We start from the raw sequence: 23371 nt of genomic DNA on the forward strand, positions 1-23371 counted from the left end.
GCTCTGCTGTCTCGCTGATGTGTGAAGTGTTGTCTTGAACGCTCCCTCCTTGCAGCTACATCGCCTGTGAGCTTCTCACAGCCATAAATGCTAGCATGCTGGTTTTGCCTCATCCGGGATTCCTGTTTAGTGAATAATCAGCCGCTCATGCTGGCTGCTATTAAACAAGACTGATTAATTTCACAGCAAGGAAACTGTGCTTAGTTTCTTCGCTCTCTCTAGGAAATGTTCTACATACATTATTAAATGTTGAGTATTGACTCAATGGGATTTCAGTTTTCTCATTGGACTGGGGCTTTCGTGAGTCTCTAATGGCTTTTACATTTTTAAATTTCAAGATGCCAGCATTAAGTGTCTGGCTGTCTGAATGCTTTATTTTGTCAATGGCTGCAGGACTAAAACTTCTCCTCTTGGAATTTTGTGCAGACATTGATAGATGGGAGTAGTTATTGTTTTCCTCAACAACGGCAACATCACTGTATTCTCTGTCATCACCATGGTGACTGTATGATAACAAAAGCTGACAAACAAACTATCCACATGTTGTATTGAAAGAGACTTTCCGTGTCACATTGCCTCCGCATTGTGCTGGTCTTCTCTTACCAGATTAGAGAGAGAAAGAGAGGGAGGAAAGAGCAGAATGATATCGTCGGAGGAAAATCTAACTGGATTTCTGCACCTGATGACAGAAGCAGTTTGTGTCTGGGAGCCACCAGAGGAATCAAACTGAAAAAATTGTGAAAGCAGCAGTCACAAACAGCACCCACAGACAGGGTGAATGCCGATGTCCAGAAGCTACTTAGCAGGCAATTTGGAGAGGGGACAGCGTCTGTATGCCAGCATGTGGCAATGCGTCAAAGCTGGCTGTCGGAATGCAAATAAGGCAACATTGCAGATGCTCGGTACATTCACACAGATTAGGTGTGAGTAAAGTTAAAATGAAGAGATGAATCTTTCTGGTCCTGTCAACTGGTTTCATACAGAACGTGGACGCAAAGTAAAAGCAACCTGAGTCATAACATAATGTGAGGACTTGGTCATATAATGGAAAAATCTATATCACAGTTAATTTTGACTTCCATTGGCACAGTTGAGTTTCTGTCGTAAGTGCAAATATAAGCCTCTCAGCTTTAGTACTGTTTGTATATGAGACTGTAATATGAGAGTGAAGTGAGACAGAAGCATTTGACTGCATGATGGCTTCAGTGTTGTGTTTTTAGGGCCACTTCAAGGTGGTTTCTGCTAACACCACCGTAAGGTCAAACTTTTCCCTCGGCCAACACTTTGTTCAGTCAGACACCTTATTATGATAATGACAATTTTACATGTCGGCCTAATCTCTGAATAATATCTGAACGACCGACTGTGTCACTTATATGAGAGTCATGATAGTATGGGTCAGACATTTTCTGCACCACATCCAGCACAGCACAAGTCAGAAGTGAATGCTGTTAAGCTAACCTAAAGGTTGCAGCAAGGTAAAATGGATAGAAGTTAGAGGTACAACCCTAATAAATCCCTCCATTAACTGTCACCTCTTATGCACAAAGAAAATAAAAGTCAGTTAACAAATGTAAACACTGCAAAGTAGTCATTTTTAAGTTCTCAAGGCAGATCAGTCTAAATGAAAATTGAGGCTTCATCGCATCACTGTAATAATCAAACCAGCATTCCCTTCTTACATAGGCAGCAGTGTTACTGTTTTCTTGTGTACCTTGTGCCATTTCACAAGCATTGGTGCTGTCATGTTGGAATAAAGCCATAATGAATATTTATGTAATTGCCACCTATATCTAAACAATGTGGGAAAAACCAGCCAAAGCGAGGCTGGTAGCTGGAAAAAAAAATTCGCTGGCCAAGCCAAAATATATGCAGCCCGAAAAAAACAGGCAGGATACTTTAATTTTCACTGTACCTTACTAAGATAAAAAGATCTGTTTCTGAACATGTATGAAGTCAGCTTTTAGTTCCGTGGCCAGCAGAAAACTGACATGTACAACACTTTCCCATTGCTCCTCGTGGCTGTCTGTTGTCATCTGTTGAGGTCAAAGCCACTGGCAGGACGGAAGAGGACACAGCATGAGCCTGGAGTGCGAGCCATCCCTTTGGATCTCATCACATGGAAGCAGTGCAGACTTCTCTGTGTCTCAGAAGTCACACACACACACACTTGCCCTTGGCACCAAGGATGTCCATGCTGTACAGTCTGCATCGGTTTTAAATCATGTAGCTTTTGGGGCAGATTGAGTTGAATCCCAGTAAGAATGCATCCTTGGGTTTAGGATTGTTTTTTAATGTAATTATTTTAGTGGTGTAAATATCGTAGCCTGCTTCTGCTGTACAGCTGTGTGATTCCTGTCAAAGAAAAAAACCTGAAAATTGCTTCTTTATAGCTCTTGAATGCACATCTCAGGTGTACTTCTGTTAGGTTCTTAAGCTTGAAGGAAGCTGTGAGGAATACGTCAGAATGAGCTGTTTGTATTGCTGTGCTTCGCCATCCAGAGAAGAGCTTGATCTGAAATTAGTTTACTCCAAAGTCATTAGGTTTTGACTGGTTGGAAACTCTGGCACTGAACACAGCCTGCAGTATCATTAAACCTTACGGGGGTTGACTGGATGACATGCAGGAGGCAGTGGTGTCAGTTAGCACTGACCCTCGAGGAGCAATTATCTCTCAATGGCTCGTTAAGACTCGCATGTTAGGGACATACCGATGAGGAGGAGGAACAGCAATGAAGAAGCAATGGCAGGCCATGCTTGAATATACAGGATAATGATAGAGTGACTGTCAGCAATACATGGGAAGAAGAGGTGGATGAAGGCTGGGATTAGTGTGGAGCAAATTACAGGCAGGGTCCTTTGCATTTAGTGTGCTTTCAAAAAAGACGAGGAGCTGATAACTGGGAACTGATGGAGGATTTGGATTCATGTTTTGATACTGAATTTAAGTGTCAACAATGCTGCTTCCAGTACCAAACGCAGTACAGTGATGTGGCTGGGACTCATTTGAAGAGAGCTTTTATCCTAGTTACAGAAAATTTTCCCACCAGCCCTAGTGATAACCAGCCAAGCACATAGTTTTGTTTTTGTCTCAGATTTGAATATCTGAGTTGTCTGCTGTCACCACAATACAATAAAAAAGATGTCTTGTTCTGTCCAACCAGTGGCCCAAAACCCAATATTTAGTTTACATATTTGCTTGAAAAATGACTTAAACAGTTAATTTGTTTATCAGGATAGTTGATCATTTTTATTGTTGAACAGCTGTCAGCTCTGGCTGTTTATCACTGATTCAGTGTTTTGGTTTACCTGAATGGTCTTCAAATTTTACTATGAGAAAGTTCATAGTGGTTCATAGTTTGCATTCCATTTGCATTGCCTGAATGCTTTCATTGGTTAGGCCAAGGATTTATTTAATGCGATGTCTACCGGAAAGGTTGAATTTGCATACAGTACATGACGCACACTTAATGTACCAAGAACAAACAGGCTGAAACAAAAAGCAGGGTTTGAAGTTATATTATTCCTTTTTCTTTGTTAGTTTTAGTGTGAGGTTTCTGAAGCATCAGCCAGTCGGTGTGTGTACTCACACACACTTGTCTGTTTGATAAATAGTTTTGACACCAAAGCCAACAAGATAATCTTTGTGAAAGTAAAACCTTGTCAAACATGTTATCACATTAAAAAGCCATTAGGTGGATGGCACAGTGTGCTTTCTAACCGTGAATTAAATAAAGAGATTTGTGTTGGTTTTATAAAGTGATGGTCCGGCATTTCCATGTAACGCAAGAAGAGGAAACACTCAGTTGTTGCATCTGCACTCACTAGGATTTTTGTAGAATATGTGCAGTTATTTATAAGACCCGATTAAGCCAATATATGCTCTTAGCTGAGTTTCAGTGCATCAGCCGATGGTTTAACTGAGCAGATTTCCCACCTATACTCTGCATAATTCATGCTCACACACTCATCAGTCTCACCAGTCACAGTCTGAGGATAGATTAGATGAAGTGTTGCTAATGAGTCTTCATGGAACAAGGTTTAAGGAAAATAAATTGTCTAATGAATATCTTATTTCAAAGATCAGCAACTGCCAATGTTGCTCAAAAAAACATTGGTTAATATTATTAGACAATCAGAATTTCTGCTGTCTTATGTAGACAAGAGGAACAACATTAACATGGTGACAAACTGTGAATTTTCTTTAAACAGATTTAACAAACATTGTGGGGTTTTTTTTTTCTACCAAAAGTGCTTCATTGCATTGTTAAGTAAAATGTCTCATGTTACTGAAATGCAGTTTTATTCAGTTGTATGAATAATAGTGAGAGGATTTTGTGCGCGTGCATGACCTTTCCACTTTGGCCAGAGGAGAACTACATGAGCTAACCCCCTCCAACAGTCTGATTAGTTTGATTATTGTCAAAAGAGCAGCGACCTCAGTGACAGCTCCGCACAGAGTTTGTATTTGTGTGTTTTCCTTCCTACCCGACTCTTTGTTTTTTAATTTCTGCTTAACTTTGTGCACATTTTGTCAGTCTCTTTTTTCACTACAGTGCCAAAGTACAGCCTCACACAAGTGCCAAAATATCTGTCGATTCAGTTTGAAAGCCTGTAATCTTGTTTATTCCCAGTTATCCCAGTAATTATGCAAACTGACAGGTAACTCACTGTTTGCACGGGTTCATCGGCGCATCACCAGGACTCATAGGTCCATAGGTCAAGTTTATGTTGCACTTTAATGTTTCTGATGTGTGTGTTTATGTTTATGAAGCAATAAAGAGGCATCTTGTACAGCAAATGTTCTACACAAAGCAAAAACAGCATAAACAGCGTTTAACCGGTTAATCGCAGAGCAGACATGCTTACCTGTTCCCCTGATTACCAAATGCTCTGCATGAACATTGCTTAGGCAGTTTGATTCCTGAACAGATTGCACAGATGGCTTTCTTAGTAGTTTAACTTTTAAAGTCATGCTAAAATCACATGATCTACCCTCAGAAATTATGTGCTTGGTCCGCTTACTTTCACATCACAACCAAACCGCTTCAGAGTCTGCTTAGCAGTGGACTGAGACCCACCTTTTCCAGCGTTCCGTTCAGGATCCAGCTGACGGCCGTCGCACCAACCTAAACGAACCGCACTTACTGGTCAAATGGACCCGAGTTTGTTTTAACCAAGCCACACAGGTTTGGTGAGAAAGCACCCTGAAGCTTGTATCTTGTGTTAAAATAATGAATACCAGTCTTTGTGTTTGATTTCCATCATCCTCTTGTGAATCCAGTTCAGGTGGTGAATGTTCTGTTTTGGGTTGCATTTTCCTCTGAAGAGGAGTTACAGCTTTAAATGAATTTAGCATATTGATACACTCAACTTGCTTTGAGCAGGATAAATGAAGCTCTGCAGTGTTTTTGTTTGTTTGGACAGGTGAGAACAAGGCCATTGAATCTCACACTGGGTTGACAAGTGCTGCACCACGCCAAATGCTCCTCTTGTCGCACTTGTCTTTTTGTGCTTTAATCCTGTGGGTGACTTTAATAATGCCTCATTCTTTTGCTGTCATAGGTCTGGGTTTAGTCAAAGCTTAGTGGGAGCCCTTCTGTCCTTTATTCCACAGCTATCATTTCTGTATTAATGCCTCAAAATCCTCAGTGTGCCAGGGAGATTCGCTTTAATTCTTCCTTGTGGTTTAAGGATAACAGAGGACGCTTTTGCTGAAGATAACAACTTCCTCTGTGGTCAAAAACAAAGGCGTTAGTGTGAATTCGTCAGGGTAAGGATGTGTGGAGGTTCTAACAAGGTGTGTGTTTGTGCTACTACATATCGGGGCATTTTGGTTGATTCTATTAAATTCTATTTTCCATTTTGTTGAAGGTTGGTGTTACTTAGAATTTCCCTAAAGGAACAACAGCTAACTTAATATATTGTTTTATATTGTGTCCTGGGCTGAAGATATGGTGACTCAATTCCAACTCTCTCTCTCTATATATATACTGAATCAAATTTTTGTTTTATCATGGCGATTTTTTTTTTGTAGTCTTTGGCGTGCTGTGTTGTGCCTTACATTGGAAGCTGCAAGTTTATTTCCTTCACAGTTGCACTCCACAAATATCGATTTTGAAGCTTCGGCCTCATGTTATTAAAAAGTGCTCCACATCATATTCTATATTGATTTCCTTTGTGAGACCTCTGAGACTTGCGTTATGGCAAGTGTATAACATGACCCACACTATGTGCTGTAAACGGTTATATTTGGTAACTCATATGTTCTTTTAAAGCCTTCTGTGTTATTTAAGCTTAGGTTTTAACGCTGTTTAACATTAACAGCTATGAGTGCACCCTTTACTCCTACAGTCTAACATGGGCTCACTTTCAGTTTCATAAACACCATAAACACCAGCACGTGTAATCAAGCTACAGCTTCAGTCTCTCACATGCAGCTCATTATTATGCTGCTCTTTGCAGTCTCTCTGGGGCATTTTTAGCTCCAGCATGGTTCCCTGGCCTGAAGTAAAGTGAATTATGCAATAAAAGGAAACCGAGAGACCCTATCTTTGGAGAGTTTCCTGTTCACCCAGCTGCAGTGATGCACACACGCACAGACACACAAAGCTTCCTGTTTATTGTTTACGGTGAAGTCCAAACGTTTGAGTCCTCTTTCAGAAAGCCATCCAGCAGGTCTGTGACAGCTGTCTGTGAAACAGGATATGCTGCCACTCCAGGATAAGAGTCTTTTTGAGAATGTTTCCGATTGTTGTTCTACCTGTGTGTGTGTGTGTGTGTGAGTGTTTCTGACACATCATGTCCCGGTGTGAGCTTGGCACCGAGAGCCGAAGAACCCACTCCTAAAAATAACTTTTTTGTCGTCAAAGTGAAAATGGAAAACTACAGTGCTGTATAGATACACAGTGTGCTTGCTGCTACAGTTAAAACAAAACACAAAAAAGCCCTGTGGAAGTTTGGAAGTTATCTTGATGTTGTGGTTGTCAAAAAAATTAGATGAGCTTTTGATGTTCAAACCAACTAAAATTAGTAAAGCAGCTTTTATCTGTTTTCTCTGATCATTTCGATATTAATTATGAAGTCAGATGGTGATCATCGACTTTGAAAGCTGCTGAAAATGTAAGAAAATTGCTGCTGCTCTTTAGTTATCTTGATTAATTTTGGATTCCTTTTTTTGTCTTAAATTATTCATGTGTTTTACATAGAAATGATTTTTGGGTGTCCTTGGCTAAGTAAGATAAGGTCGTGCTATGAATTTGTGGGCCTAATTTCCACTGGGAATGTTGGGAACATGTTCAACTCACTTAAAAATCCTATTTGTCACATAGTATCTGTTTTACTTAGTACAAGCTCTAAGCAGAGTCCTCTCAATGTCCATCTGCTAAAATCTAGGTGAGAAAAGCTCTAAATTCATAAAAATGTTGATGGGTTCATCTCAGCTGCCTCCAGTTACAGTGTAATCACAGCAATATGCATTAAGAGCAGCAGTGTGATTTGCAGACTTATTTTCGCCCTGAGTATCACCTGTCAGGCGCTGACAGGCTGAAAAGCCCGTAAAAGCACTTCTACCTCTTGCATATGTTTTTTTTTAGCTTTTCTCAAGAGGGCAGTGCTCTTTGTGAGCAAGATGGAAATCGAGTCCCTGTCAAAGAGCATCAGTTTATTTAGTTTAGCCACACTTGTGATATGACTCATAAATACTGGTGCCATTTTTTTTGGTTTTCCACCACTTTGATTCAGACAGAATGTCTCAACAGCTGTCAGAGGCATCCCCATTAAATTTGGTGCAAAAATTTATGTCCGCAACTCAGGATGAACTGTAGCCAATTTAACTTTTCAATTTTCAACTTTCCTTTTAAGCACTCACATGTAAAACAGATGACATTCTATCTGTCAACATAGAAAATCATAGCTTATCTCTTAAAATCAGCATGTTGGCATTGTCATTGTGAGCATGTTAGCATACTAGTAACCTCACAAAGCCAGTGGTATAGCTATATGTGTGTATGCATATATGTTTTTTTTCTACTACAGTTAAAGCACAATAGCAATTTTGTTATAATGTCAATTGCCAGATAGATATAAAAGCAATAACATTACACTATTCTTTGCTCTTGATTAAAATACCCCTGACTTCACTGTGTACCCCTCAGATCTGAAACCAAACCTATTGTGCATCCTTCTGTACCTGCAACCGTATGGAGTCAAATCCACCTTGGGATCTTTTAGCTTAGAGAAAATGTATAATTTTCTTTGAATGAAAAATTTTCAAATTGTACAGCTCAGCTCAAGCACTCACATTGATTACCCCTTTAATACGCCCTGATACTCGGGAGACGTGAGACCTGAGAAGGGAAGGTATCCGGCTGTGTCAGACCGGAGCATCCATCACTCAGCTGGAAGGGTCTAAAGTGTTCCACTGCATTAGTGGGGGGATTCCTATGGGAAGCCCTCATCTATTAAAGGGGCGCAGAGATACACTGTCTCAAATGAGATCAGCAGCTCTCAAAGGTGACTTGTTTTGCTTTGGTGTGATAATGGATGGGAGAGCTAATGATTGCTCAAGCCAAGTATTGTTTTGATAGCACTCTGCTTGAGATGGGGGTTGGGAATTTTTTTTTTTTCTTTTACGAGTCACAGCTTTAACCTTGAATAGGAAACAAAATATTCAATATAAACTTATTTCATGAATGGGTTTCTGTTGAGGGAGTTATTTATAGTTGATAAAGATGTTGAAATGGGAGCCGCTATACTCCAGGGGGAAAAGATCTGTATCAGCAAAGAGAAAATCATGCCCTGTTTGAATTGCTAATGAAAACAATCCTTCCACGGTGCTGAGCAATTATGCTTTATGCATAAATAGCTGCGAGGAAAGATTTCCTTCAGTATGGAAGTGTCTACATTGTTAATTTTGTGTTATTTTGGCGTGACTTTCTCGACGTGAGCTTTACCCTACCTCGTAATAAAGGAGAGAGAGAGAGAGCTTTCAAAAATATTTAAATAATAGCTGTAGCATGAAATATTCACACAGCCCATTGAGTAGAAAAACGGGAGTCGGTGCTTCAGATCTATATCGATTAATCTTAGAAGTTTTAATTACGGTCGGTTGAGGTCTGCATGTCAGGCACAAACAATGGTCGGTCAGTCACTCAATGAAAATGATACCAGGCACTTTCATTAGATATTTACCATGGAAGTCACCTTCATATTTATTGCCCTTTAGTCAGTGATAAACTATAACTGTCAGGAGATTGCAAACATTCTGCATAACAAACAATCTCTCCTCTCACAGTGTTGTTTTTGATTAATTAGTGCGCTGGATAGTGAAGCAGATAAATGGGTATTTGAATGGCTTTACACAATCTGTGTTGAATAAAGCCATTATTTAACAGAGGCCGACAAGTCCTCGTACCCAAACAGGCAAAGAGGTTGTTTGTCAGCGCCTTCGCAAATGACCCACACGACTCCTCCACAAATTATTCAGGTGAGCTTTCTCTCATCTACGCCTCTAAGTTTTTAGGCAACTAAAACCACTTGGTTAAAAGAAACCGATGTTGTCTGTTTAAAGACACAGGCTGCAATCTGTGGTTGGTGGTCTCCCATGGCAAAGTACCTAACACAGGCCCAGCAATGTCGCACAACTCACGCTTTTGCCTTTAAGAGCAGTAATCAATTGAGAACACAAACTTGTAATTTTGAGCCTGCATTGATTTATTTGGGTTATTTTTGTTTGGTTGGTTGTTTTTTTTTTTTTTGGCAAATTTGGGGCAGCGCTACAAGCTGTAAACATTGACATATTTATAACCTTATGAAGTTCACTGTGGTATACATGTTAGCAAAGAGTTGCCTATTGGCACATCCAGCACATTCAGAGCAACATCACTGCAATCATTCATTTGGAGTTGTGCTTCAGGCATCCTGACAAATTTAAGTCCAATATTCACATTTTTGTAACTTGTTACCCTCTTAAAGTTCCTCTCTGTTCACCAGCTAGCTGCTCTCTTTGTGCGCCTGTCATTTAGTGCTTGAAAGAATGAACTACTGGGTGTGTATTGTATTTTTTTGTTTGTGACTGGAAGCAAGGTTGATGAGCGTGAGCCAGTGAAGCCATAAAAACCAAAACAGAAACATTTAAGAAGCAGAGGTAATTCCTCAGTAATGCTAAGGAAAACTGCAGCATCTGAGGATTATTCTCGGTGGGATTGTCACTTCAAGTGACCTGGTTCACATACTCATGGTCATTTGATTCACTGTTAATGGAAAAAATCACCATTTTTTTTGTTCTGCTTTAACCAAATGACTGATTCTACTTTGAACAAATGATCAATGTTTCAGTATTTCTGGTTAGGATAGTCTTGGATAGGTTATCATGTAATTTTTCAAGCCATTTAAAAAAATAAAAGTTAAAGGTCTCTTTGTGAATTTTGGAAGATATATGGGGTGTTAAACTCTTCACCTCCACTTTCATGGAAAAATATTGATGCAGTTGTCACCCCAGTCTACTTAAAATACCATTTGACATCAGCCAGACATATAATACACATCACCACTATTTTACCTCGATCGTCTGTTACTGGATTATACTGTATGTTATTTGCAGTTATTGTGATGAATTCTGCATCCAGGAAATGCTGCTTTAAAAACAATCATTGTGTGCTTATCTGGCTCAGCCCTCCTACCCAGCATCGTGCCAACCAACTGTCACTGTCTGTGGAGCAAATATTAGCACAATTTTCACAGTGGGACGCTGGCTATAAATAGAGTACAGGAAGTCATTCAGGAGCAAAACTCAGACATCTGTGTTGAATTTTAATTTGAAGCATGTAGTTGTAATAATGCCTGCCCGCAAAATAACCCCAGTGCTAATCCCATTTCATTCTCTGGACACTCCTGAGGACAAAACATGCTTCTTAGAGTAGAGAAGATAAGGCTGTTTTATTGCTGTGTGTGAGAACGCTGGTTTGATCATTTTTAATTAGTGATTCAGAGAGCCTTTGGAGGACAGTTCCTGATGTTGGAGGGGGGTCAGTGGGAGGGGTTTGAGGCCTATCTTTTGCATAGTAAGTGCAGCCAAAGGCAATTAGCATTCAGGATATTATAGGAAAGTCTTTCTTTAGTTGTGCATCTCTTTCTGGTTATCATTTTTAATAAAAGCTTATCAGTCATACTGCACCTTTCATGCCCCTCAGCACACTTAACTGGAGAAAGATCGTTCAAAAGTGGTGCTCAGAAAAGATGCTGAGCCTAACAACGGCAGGATAATGTGAACAAGACAGCGTGTGATTTTTAGATAGCTTGCTGGTGCTCTGGAAGAAGAGGCATCAGCATCTAGTGTGATGCATTGGGCAGCGTTCTAAACAATAACAATAGCAGGACATGGAAATAACAATCATTTACGTTCCTCTGTGGTTGATCTCATTCTCCAGTTTGCAGACATTTTCAGTAGTTGTTCGTCTTTGAGTTAGCTCCTAACTGCTGCTAGCTGCTTTTTAAATCCCCTTGTGGTGGGTTACAACAAACACATTATCAACATGTCAGACTCCTGTCCAGCCGTGCCGGCTCACTCAGCTGTCGATTTAACTGCACGTAGTTGACGGAATAGTTTGTCATTTTGGAAAATACTTTACACTTTTTGCTGAGAGTTAAATAACTCTCATCTCTGTACACTAAATATTAGGCCAAATATTAAGCAGCTGGTTAGCTTACCTTCTTAGGAAACCATTACTGATTGTTTTTTTGTTTTTTTTCACACATAATTCTCATGTTAACCATTGAGATTTAGAAGTGCTGTTAAGATGTACTTTGCTGCCTTTTAACAGACCAAAAAAACTATATTTGTCTGTTTCTGTCAGTTTCAGCTAAACTAAGCTGGTTTATTTACTTTACAGACATGAGAGAGGTAATAATCTTCTCATCTAACTTTTAGCATTAAATTGAAGACATGTATGTCACAAAATTGAACTATCCTTAAAAACATTTAACATTGAGATATTTATTTCATCCTATAACTTGGTAAAACAGTTCCAGTTATTTATGCCAGGTCATGTTTTAAATATCCATTTATTTCTCAGTTACAAACCTACCTGATGACTGACACAGAACAAATGCACTTTTCTTTCTTGGTATTCCCAGACTGTCCTAACAGCTCCCATTTTGTTGTAGCTCTGTTTGCTCAGCCATGCATTTACTAGATAACTCACATCATCATTATGATTAACAGCAGATATGGTTTTTGAAGTGAAAGCAATTAATGAGGGGCTTTGGCGAGAAGAGAATTATGTTGAAAGATCCACACCAGCACTGATTCATCCAAGGACCTCCAGGGCAAATACTTGATTCATGAACCTGAATTATTTTACTCTGGAGATATTTCTCATGTCAGTGAAACTGAACTGAAAGCTGAAAGGAAATTGTTTATCTAAGTACAGAAGCTTGATGACTCCACAGTGCTAGAGTATAGCTGTTTTTTACAAGTAGACACAAACCAAATTGAATCACTTTATAGTCCTCGAGGATTTCAGCCATTTTATTGTTTTTTTCTTACCTTTGTTTTTCTCTGGTGGTTTTTGTCAGCAAAAAATGATCACATCGAAATGACTTCAGTGAAACCTAACTCTATTGAAAAAAGAAAAGTTGTAATTAAACTGTGATGTAGTGGCAAATAAAAAGTTGGCTTCACTTAAATTAGTGATCATAATGAATATACAAGGGATTTTAGACCAAAATCCAGCATATTTTCAGAGGATTTGTGGTTTCATCTCCTCACCCTAAACGCCATATTGTCATCTTATTTTCATTATCCAATGCTGAATATTACTCAGTTCCAGCTTGTCATTTTTGAGACTTTGCTTCTATTAGTTTAAAGTGCTAGTAAATGATGAATGAAAAGACAGTAATGTCCTTCGGAGCATTTAAGTTTGTGTCAGGGTGAGGACAGGAAATGAAGGGAGTCAAAGTTGAGTTTGCAGCATTTTGAAATAGCATGATGTGATTCTTTGTGTTTGGGCCCATCAGATGTGTAATATTCAGTTCCAGACGTGGGAGTTTTGTGTGCTCCAGTTCAGAGCGCAGGCTGATTCCTCCGTTATGTGAGCGTCTACTTTACTGTACACTTCTTTTGATGCCTAGCCAAGGTGTTTGGTAATGTAATTGGCAGACACCGCCTTCTTGCTGCCGTTGCTGTTTAGGCTGTTTGATCCCATGGCTCCGTATTTGTTATTGTTGATGTTGTCAACGTTTGATGAGTAGCTTCCTCTGATTGAGAGGTACCTCATATCCCAGTGGCCCACTAATAAGCTTGTCACTTAGATATATACGAGGAGGGGGATTTACTTTCATTTCAGAGCCAGAGAAAGTGAAGATACAGCAGGTGAAAAAGGTGAGCGGAGGGATAGAATTAAGAAAAAAGTGAGAGCCTGAAAGGAAGGACTTAGCTTTACTTGGTTCCCCCTCAAGGCAGAATCAGAAAACCAGTTATAACCCCCCTCACACACACACACACACACACACACACACACACACACACACACACACACACACTATCCCAGCCCACCATCTTCCCTGAATGTGCGGCCTATTTTCCCTGTCAAGGTGGTGTCCTAGATTCAAAGTTTCATCAGATGAGTAAAACAGTAAGGCACAGAGATTATATCTGGAGGATGGGGATGTCAGTTGGGTCTAAAAAGCAAGCAGAATGTTTCCTTATTCATAAATCGACGTTGTACTTATTCCATTGGATTTGGACCATGGTGGTGTGTGAAACATGGCCTGCAGTTTTTTTTTTACAATTTACTCAGATGATTGTATCCTGGGAAAACCAAAGCTCTTGCATATGCTCTTATGTCTTATACTGTGCCAGTGTGCATATCTGTGCGCTCCTGTTTGTGTTATTAATTAACAGTCACTGGAGGTGTTCATCCGGGGCAGAATTCACCCGGGTGCGATTTTGACTTCTCATTCGAAATTAAATTACTCGGTGCGGAGCTCTAAGAGACAGCTGGTGATCGCATGCATGTAGCCGAAGGCATGCAGAGCACATGGTGCCGGTTATACAGTAAAATCAGCTACTGTGAAACACTGCACTTGGCGGTAGTTCATTCAACAGTGTTGAATATGTTACTGTGCTCAACATCTCCGGGCAACAGTATAACTTATAACCTGAGGTTCAGTGCAGCACAATGTCATCGCTCCATGCCTTCATTGTAATACATTGATTTCTTTTGGGTGTGTGTGTCCCAGCTGTTAGGCTTCTGTGTGAACATAATGGAATCAGTGCACTTGCTGCAACAGCCTGGGTGTGAAAGTATTGCCAGGCATCAGCTTAATACTGACGCAAACGTCACCAGTGCACCACCACCACTGCTGCCTCACCCTCCCTAATCTTGTTTTGTGCTGTTTTATATTGGATCACCTGGACTCACACACACACACACACACACACACACACACACACACACACACAAAAACACATGACAAATGTACAGTGTATAAAAGAAATTAAAGTTCAAATTTTAAACTTCGGTCTTATTCTGTTCAACCAATTAGCCGGCATTTGTTCCTGTCACTCTTATCAGTCTCTCAATAGGCTCTCACACAGGATTTATTAAAAATTTAAGCGTTTCTCTTTTGGGGGGATAATATGTTGGAAACCCTGCAGCATCAACATGAAGCTTTTTAATAATTCATGGGTGCAGCCTGGTGATGGCACAGTATGGACTGTGGTGCTTTAGCTTTGTAGTGCTGTGACATTTGAAAGAAAGAATTGAACCATGCAGCAAATCTTTTGACCAGGAGTTGTTGTGTCTGAGCTTGTGATGACCCAAACTATACTGAAGGGCTGATGTTAGAGTTGATTTAGGTTGAGTTTATTTTAATTGCTTGGCATTGACCCATCGCTAAGCCCCCCCCCCCCCCCAAAGGAAGAGTTCACCCCAAAATCAAAGTGCATGTTTTTCTTATTATCTGTAATATAAAAAAAATTCAAAATAGTCCAAAGACCTTGTTGTGCGCAGAGGAAAGTGTACAAAACTAACTAAGCTAGCTAAGCTTACAGCTCAGCTGAGGAAGACACCATTAACATTACATCCTGTCCTGTCACAAGCATGAGCCCTTCATCCATGAGCAAAAGCGTGTTTCCTTCTGAGAGGTGATTTGGTGTAGTTTAGTCGAAAGAAAATAGCTCCTCCATAAAATGGCTCACAACAAGGTCTGTGGATTATCTTGAGTAACCAGGTTGTGATTTCTGGAAATAGACATTGCTGCAGTAAAATATTTTCTTTCTTTCTTTATTTTGTGCTGCTTTGAGCAGTACAAGTGAAATGCCTCCAGTTCCATTTTATTAGAGAGAAAGTATACATCACATCATTTAGGTGAAGGGTCCCTTTAATTACTGCTGCGACACTGGCCCTGCTTTCCTTTCCATCATGGTGTATACAGTTTACAATGATGATGATGATGGTGAAAGATTTATCACTTTATCACTAAAAAGTTAACCAATTATTCGTCACGAGTGGTGCAGGCCCATGCAGGTAGTATCAGACGTGCCTGCGATACTGCCCAAAAGGCTGGAATTGGTATGAGCAAGTACATGAGTCTAGATCGAAACCTTTTGTGCTGTTCTATAGCTGAACCTGACCTCTGACCTCTTTGGAGGGGGGGATGAATGTCTCCCTCATGGATCAATAGAGCATTAAAGAACCTCTCTTAAATGGTTGTGACCCTGCTGGCTCAGAACAGTGAAAGCAGCACATTTACTGTTTGAGATGCTTTAAGTGGGAAAGGCACAACTTCGACTCTCATCGGTCAAAAACAATAAACCATATTCACTGTCCACCATGTACCCAAGCAGTCACATTGAATAACATCAAATATGCTCTCTGGTTTTGAAGCAGCCTCCATAGTGTGATTGAAGATTAGTTAATAATTCAGAGTTGTTGGAAACGTTGTTAGGCGATGCTGTTCGCTTTCACAGCTGCATGGGGCCTGCCAGTGACAGATGGCTCAGCCCATGTGGAGAATCTGGTGCCAGTGTAGCCCAGCAAAGTGTGTGTGTTTGTGCGAGTTTATCGTTCTTTTTTTTCCTCTACATGCTCTTTTTGATAGTCTGTTAAGTGAAGGAAAGCAAAGACATTTTAAACTTCGTGCCTACTTATCAGTTTGTTACGCATGTATCATGTGGCTGTCTTCATCAAATCCACTTTGGTGTTTAAAGAATGCTTTGACATGCCATGACATGGGGTCTGTTGCAGCGTTTTGTAAGTTATTCTTCTCTCCTGATGCTACACTGAAACACTGCAGGATGTCCAGGTGTTGTTAAGAGATATTTTAAATTCTCTGCATGGGCGCAGTAGCCTCAGCCTGCCTACAGTCGTCAGCTATAGGACAGCGTGGTGCTACCTGTTGGAAATCACAGCAACAGCAGGACACTGCAGCGCTTCTGTGGAGTCTATCAGAGCATAGCTCATAATGGAATTGCGAGGACTGTGCTGCAGTTTCTGTCTTTCTCTCTACTACAGAAACTTTAGCTTCTTATTCACTTGGAAATGGTAACATATCTCGGTTGATTGGATATAAAATACATTCAAAGCAGTGTGTGAAATGTAAGAATCAATTATGGATTTTAATTATATTATATTTTACCTTGTGTTTATTCTCTCACTAAAGTTGCATGCGCAAACTAAAAATTGAAAGTCCATTACATGCAGTTTTCAGTTTTTCCCTTTACATAACTGCGGTAAAAACATAGAAACAGTGAAACATTTTAAGCACTCCAACAAAACATAATTTTATATTAAAAGTTTTGTGTAATCATTATACAACATGTGATTTGTGCAAAGTCTGACTGCATATCCACAACAATATCTGCTCAGCTGTGACGTTATTCTGCCAACTCTCATGCTGTCTGTGCTTAGTACCGTAAACAGTCTGCTCGACAAAACTTCGCAATGAAGACATTCCCTTGAAAAGACAGATTTAAATTTATATTTTAAGAGTTGTGAAACATTTCTATCAAGATGATCTTCCTGACAAATGAATACTCTTTAAAAAAAAAAAAAAGTTGACTATTTAACTGGTTTATGTGATGTTTATTCATGATTTGCAAGCATCCATCCACAAGTGTTCGAAAAGACGATAGTTGTGTGTTTCTGGACCCGTATTTTGTGAAGCACGTTTAAAGTTTTTTGACTGTCATTCCCTGATTGTCTGTATTTGACAACCTGTGAATAAGACCCAAACAATCGAGTATCTTACTCCAGAATCACCTCTAGCTGCTAAATTCTTCCAATTATGTGGACTTGTTCGGCCACAACAGAACTTGTTGATAATTTCCTGTGTCCTTTTCCTTTTGTCCAACCAGAGCTGCCAGAGAACTGGACGGACACCAAGGAGACTCTGCTCGAGGGGATGGTATTCAATGTGAAGTACCTGGGTATGACTCTGGTGGGCCAGCCCAAAGGAGAGGACATGGCCTCAGCGGCCATTCGCAGAATTGTTGCTATGGTGAGTCATACAACCTTATAATGGAAGCTCTGACACATACAGTCACTGTTTGACAAATCCTGCATACTAGACCTGGATTTTGTTGTAAGTACTGAATATAGTACATATGACTGCACTGATATTTGCAAACAATGTTGTATAAAATTCTTTAGGCAAGGTCAGGATCTGGTGCCAGTGTAGCCCAGTAAAGTGTGTGTGCTTGTGCGTGTTTCTCATTCTTTTTTTTCTTTACATGGTCTACTTCATACTCTTTGTCAGTCTCACTCTCTCTGTGTGTGTGTGTGTGTGTGTGTGTGTGTTCTGTTAAGTGAAGGAAAACAAAGACATTTTAAGCTCCGTGCCTGCTTATCAGTTTGTTATGCATGTATCATGTGGCTGTCCTCATCAAAACCACTTTGGTTTGAATGCTTTGACAAGCTGGGGTTTAATGGATCATGTTTCAGTTTAACGACCCATTAAGAATGTGGTCTGTTGCAGCGTTTTTTCTTTATGTAGGCAAGGTCAGCACCTTTGACAGATGCCTGAAATTTCAAGAGTGACATTGTGAAGATTTCAATCACAGCGATGCTTTTTATAGAAATTCTCTTGTGGTTTTGTGAAATTACAGCCTCAGACTGCAACACATATTATCCGAGAGACTTAAAAGGGGAATGCTCAACTAATTTAGTTTTTAATCCATGTTATTCCGAGGACCCAGGGCAGTATTTTGTCAGACTGGTAATTTATGATAAAATTCTAAACTGTTGCATCACAACTGAAGTACAGTACAATGAATACAACTAAATTTAAAATGTCCTCTGTAATTCAATCTGTCACAGCTCAGCATTTGTATTCCCTTTAGCCAGAAAACTGTCATGGATTGTGGTCACAGTCACCTGATTCAGTTTTCCTGGATTAGTGTGGCATGTACGACAAACTGTCCACACCTGGTAAAAAGTTAATTGAAGTGTTTCATAAAATATTTAACTATGCACCAGAATAACTTTTAAAGTGAGTAAACCATCTGTATCATCATGGAAACTGCTAATCCAAGATTATCAAGGTCGGCACATGTGCAGCAGTCAAATCAGTGTGATGTTTACTTACACAGGGGATTTCTGAACATGCTTTTCTATATCAGTTAAGAATCCTGTCAGTTTTCACATGCCTGTTTTGAATATTGTGAAAAGATTGTTGTGTGAGTTTGGAGATTTACAAATACCCCATTTATCTGCATGTTTTAATGCAAACTTATACATTATATTCATATTTCCTACTCTCATTTTTAGTTCATGCTCACGCGCTTGCAAACCTTTTCACCAACATTAAGAATGTCCTATGGGTTGAAGGGGCTTTCTCTGCAGAAACAAAAGCCAGGAAGCACAGGAAGCCAAATCATAAAGCTCCCAGTTCTCATTTGGAGACAGAACCCAACCTAATGACATGATTAAGATTCAATTGATTTACACCAGGACAGAAAAAGGCAACTCAGTTGTCTCTGTCTGTTCCCTTGGAAACCAGTCAACCTGAATGGGATTACTGAATGCATTTGTGACATTTCCATTTGCTACATGCTTCAGTCAGGAATGATAAGACAAGACAGAGGAACCAAACGTATGGAGAAAGGCTGAACTTGGCGTATCTCAAGCTGACAGATTGGTTTTCGCCTTGTGGCATGACTTGAGTAACATGACAGAAGAAAATGTGGTTATTAGCACTTCCTACATGAAAGAACTGCCGCAGTCAGCCACAGAACCCTTTCCCTCCCTGTTGTAATGCCAGTTTCCTACATTGTAAGAGCAGTGGATTTAAGCAGGATATGCTGTTGTAGCCATCATCTCCAGGGCATTTATGCTCCTACAGCAAGCCACGACACCATTCCTGTTGTCCTTCACAAGACCTAGTTTTTGTTTGAGCAAAGACTCCACTCCTTTTTATCCTCAGCTTCTCCTCAGTGTTGGACTTTCTTTCACCTCATGCAAAGATGAAAAGAGTCCTTGTGTAGGGTGAGGGTAGAAATGTGCAATAAATGATGAAATTGTTTCCTGTAATTTCCCCTCTTTCTCCGTATTCCCTCATAGACACTCCACTGATTCTTAATCTGATATCATTTGGGTGTTGAAACTAAACTGTTCTCATTTGCTATCTAATTGCATGGTAAGGAGGTCATTGTCATTGTCAACAGGCGCTCTCACAGACCACAAGCTCAGCACTATGGCCGTATTTTCTGAAACTCCAGATGGAGCAGAGCAGCAGGGGGATTCGGTGGCTGCCAGCCCAACCTCGAGTTCTCATTCTGGGCTCCACATTGCAGCTTTCCTCCCCCCCTGTTCTGTCACCTTTTATAAATTCTCCACATTTCTGGGACATTTTCATGCATGCTGCTTAATTTTGCTCAGCAGCTACTGTCACATTTCAGGGTTGTTGCTTGCTGTTTAATCAGAAGTAAGGTCATTTCATGTTTATGTCAGAGTGACAGGCTCACTCTGTCTGTAAGCTCTGATTTCCTCGGCCTGATTTTAATGTGCACATGTGTTTTTATGCTTCAAATCCTCAGGCCAGAGCCAGTGCTAAGAAGTTTCGGAAAGTGACATTGACAGTCTCACCAAAAGGCATCATCATCACAGACACAGAGACTACAGACCTCATAGAAGATGTCTCCATATACAGGTAAATAAACAACTACTGAATTCAAGTTAAACAGAACTGTGAACTGTTGTTTAGCTGACTGAGACAAGCACTGCAGATTCCCATTCAAGTACTCAGGTATTTTTAGCCTTGCTAGCTGCATGGCTGTCTGTAAGCCAGTCCACCCATTTGGTCCAGACTGAAACTTTTCAATAAACTCTGGATAGATTGCCATGAAATTGTATAGACATTCATGTTTCCCAGATCATAAAAATCTCTGACTTTGGTTATTCCCTGACTTCAGCTCTAATTCTAGTGCCATCAGGAGGTTGATATTTGTAGTTTTGAGTGAAATATCTGAGCTATTAGATGGATTGAAAATAGCCTTTAGTACAAACATTCATATCCCTTAGGATGAATTGTAGTCACTTTGGTAACTTCATTAAGCACCACCATCAGGTAGAAATTATTATCATCCAATACTTTTGTTTAAGACTTAATTGCATTCAAATCAAACTCAACTGCACTTTCTGTAAAGCACTAATTGCTGATTACCATTTTTTAGCATGCTAACACACTAACCTAGCAGTTTGAACACTATACCTGCTAAACATAGACACGTTAGCAAGCATTGTCAATGTGAGCATGTGCTTAAGTACCACCTCACACGGGTGGTAGCGTGACTGAAGATTTACTTGAAAAACACTGAAGTAATATCGGTTTATACAGAGAGGCATGCTGAGTGATGAGTCAGATTCAAAACTCAAAACTTGCTATTCAGTACGTGTATTTTTATGCTGTCACTGTGCTGAACTATTACCTGTTCAATAGAAAGCTTATTTCATGTTTTGTGCTTTTACATGTTACAAGTAGCAGTGACCTCATTCAGGACTACTGGCTTCATGAAACAACTGAACACATCATGCAAAAACAATAAGGAATGCGACTTAAAATATTCATATAAGCACTTAACATGGGTTTATTAAATGAATGTTCATGAAATAAATTCTTGTTATTCCTTTTATTTCTTCTTATCAAAGGGTTCATTGCCAAAGCTGGTACTCCTCCAAGTTGAGTCGTAAAAACAAAGACCCGGCTTCGTCTAATAAACACAGAAACCGATATCCTCTATGTAGGTCACTTTCCACTGCCCAGTGCTTGGGCTCCTTTTGCAGTTTTTTTTTCTCAGAGCTTGTTGTTAGGCTCATGCTCAATCAATTCACTCAGAAACCAATAATGGGAGGGCAGGAGGGGGTCGCTGAGGGGGGTGTCTGTTGCTGTTTCTCTGTGTCAATGAAGGTAAAGCTTTTACAGCACCATGCTAGGTTTCATTCTACTGAATCAGTGAAGTAAACATGTCTGTGTGTGGACTGTGATATGTTTGGCTGGCTTCCGCTCCCCGACAAACATCCTGTAAATTTGGCCTGAGCCTCATGTCATTGAGGATTACTGCCTAAATATCATATGGTTGGACTGTGATACAGACAAAGACAGTGTGTGTGTGTGTGTGTGTGTGCTGGGATGGTCGATATGACCTAAAATTAATATCACAGTGTATTTCACTTGTAGGTGGTCAATAGAGGACAGAGGAGCCTGACATGTCCCTTTATGTAAATAAGTTGATATTTGAATAAAATAAGTAAGCAATATGTATCCTTATCAGAGACATGGGAGAGTATTCTGCATTTATTTTGCAAAAAAGCCAAAATATATTACAGTACAGTGTGGTATAGATGGGTTCTTCTTCTTCTTTGCCACTGAAGTGATTGGCAAGCCTTGAGTCCAGAGTTCGAACCAAATACCTGAATCCATCTCTCCCTAGTTTGCATGGGCACCATTGTCTTTGTGATGTATAGCATGATTGTCCAAGTAACAATTTTCCATCTTTTGTCGTAAGAAGTAGCAGCAGTGGTTTTGGGACGTGCTCTGCTGGCGCTTCTGGTCCCACTTGTGCTCATTATAGATTACCTCTTCGTGTTCTCAAGCATGCATATTTTTTAAATAACAATACAGATTTCAGTGTGTTTCCGTCTTCTGCTTCCACGAAAGGCTGGACATTGTTGTAGTTTGCTTCGTGTTGGATGATTTTTTTTTAATTGAACAAGATATGAGTAAGTGAAGTAAGCTGCCACATCTTTTTGAAACAAGGGTTTGCTCTGTTGTGGCTGTAGCTTCCTTGTGTCTGGACAAGGATAAGAATTCAGACCAGAACTGAACTTCTGCATAAAGTGAAAATTAAAGAAAAAAAAAAAAATTAAAATTAAAATCTGTGTTGTAGCACAACATCACACCATTGATGACTGTGACACCAGCGTACCACCCAGCCCTAGAGTGTTTATGTATGTATGTATGTGTGTGTGTGTGTGTGTGCGCGTGCACACAGGTCTTCATCCCTTTCTGATCCACCTTATCAGTGGTAACAGACCACAGACCAGGGGAATCAGCCTGGTCTTTGATCTCTTTCTCTTCTCTCCTTATCTTACCCTCCCCTCCTCCCCCTTTCCTTTTTAATGTCTAGAAAGAAATTTTTCTTTCCTGCTCATATTAACATAAACAGAGCTCCGAACGCAGGAATACCCACGGCCAATAGCGCACTTTGAAACTCATGCTGCCAGTCTTTGCCAGTATTCCCAGGTAATGACACAGGAGAGATTTGAGGGGCCACATGCAGCACTTGAGTTGACTGAGGGTTGATGTATCCCCTTTATGCGGCCCCACCCCCCACTTCCACCTTCTTACATCCCCTCTCCCCACTTGCTCCTACTCTCTTGTGTCTTATTTTAGTTGCACATAATCCATTTATTGGCCAGAAAAGCAAGCGAAGGGTGAAAGAAAGTGGAGTGGGTATAAGAGAATGGATCAAATCAGACTGTTTGTTGTGCATAATAAATAAGGGAGAAAGAGTTAGATACACAAGGGGTGTGTGTGTGTATGTGGGCACATACTGTATGCCCATGCATGGGTGGACATGTGAGCATTTAGGTATGAACTTGACACAGTCAGTGTGTTTGGAAATGTGTGCGTGTTTGTGGAGTTAATTGTGTATTCAGACTTAGTGGAAGTGGGGCTGTATCCCTCAGGGGGGAGCTTAGTGGGGGATAGAAAACAAGACAGAAAGACATTATGCATCGTGTTGGAAATAGGATCCTCACAGCCATGACCCTCCCACCCCATCCACCCACACACATACCATCATGCCACCCTGCATCCCTGGCATTAAAGTTTTTACAATAGAACAGACTGATGAATGAGTGATGAATTC

The 23371-nt window shown here is 40.2% G+C and overlaps 1 protein-coding gene across 6 annotated transcripts in view; it reads left to right on the top strand.

The window, feature by feature from the left end:
* Window positions 1–23371, top strand: part of si:dkey-71h2.2 (low density lipoprotein receptor adapter protein 1) — a 76215-nt gene that overhangs the window by 1581 nt on the left and 51263 nt on the right. For all 6 annotated transcript variants that reach the window (XM_046372467.1, XM_046372470.1, XM_046372469.1 and 3 more), the window contains exons 2-3: window positions 17360–17502; window positions 20039–20151. In XM_046372467.1, coding sequence (XP_046228423.1) covers window positions 17360–17502; window positions 20039–20151 — 256 coding nt within the window. The remainder of the gene's footprint in view (window positions 1–17359; window positions 17503–20038; window positions 20152–23371) is intronic.

Source organism: Scatophagus argus, chromosome 19, assembly GCF_020382885.2.
Source record: "Scatophagus argus isolate fScaArg1 chromosome 19, fScaArg1.pri, whole genome shotgun sequence".
Taxonomy (NCBI): Eukaryota; Metazoa; Chordata; class Actinopteri; family Scatophagidae; genus Scatophagus; species Scatophagus argus.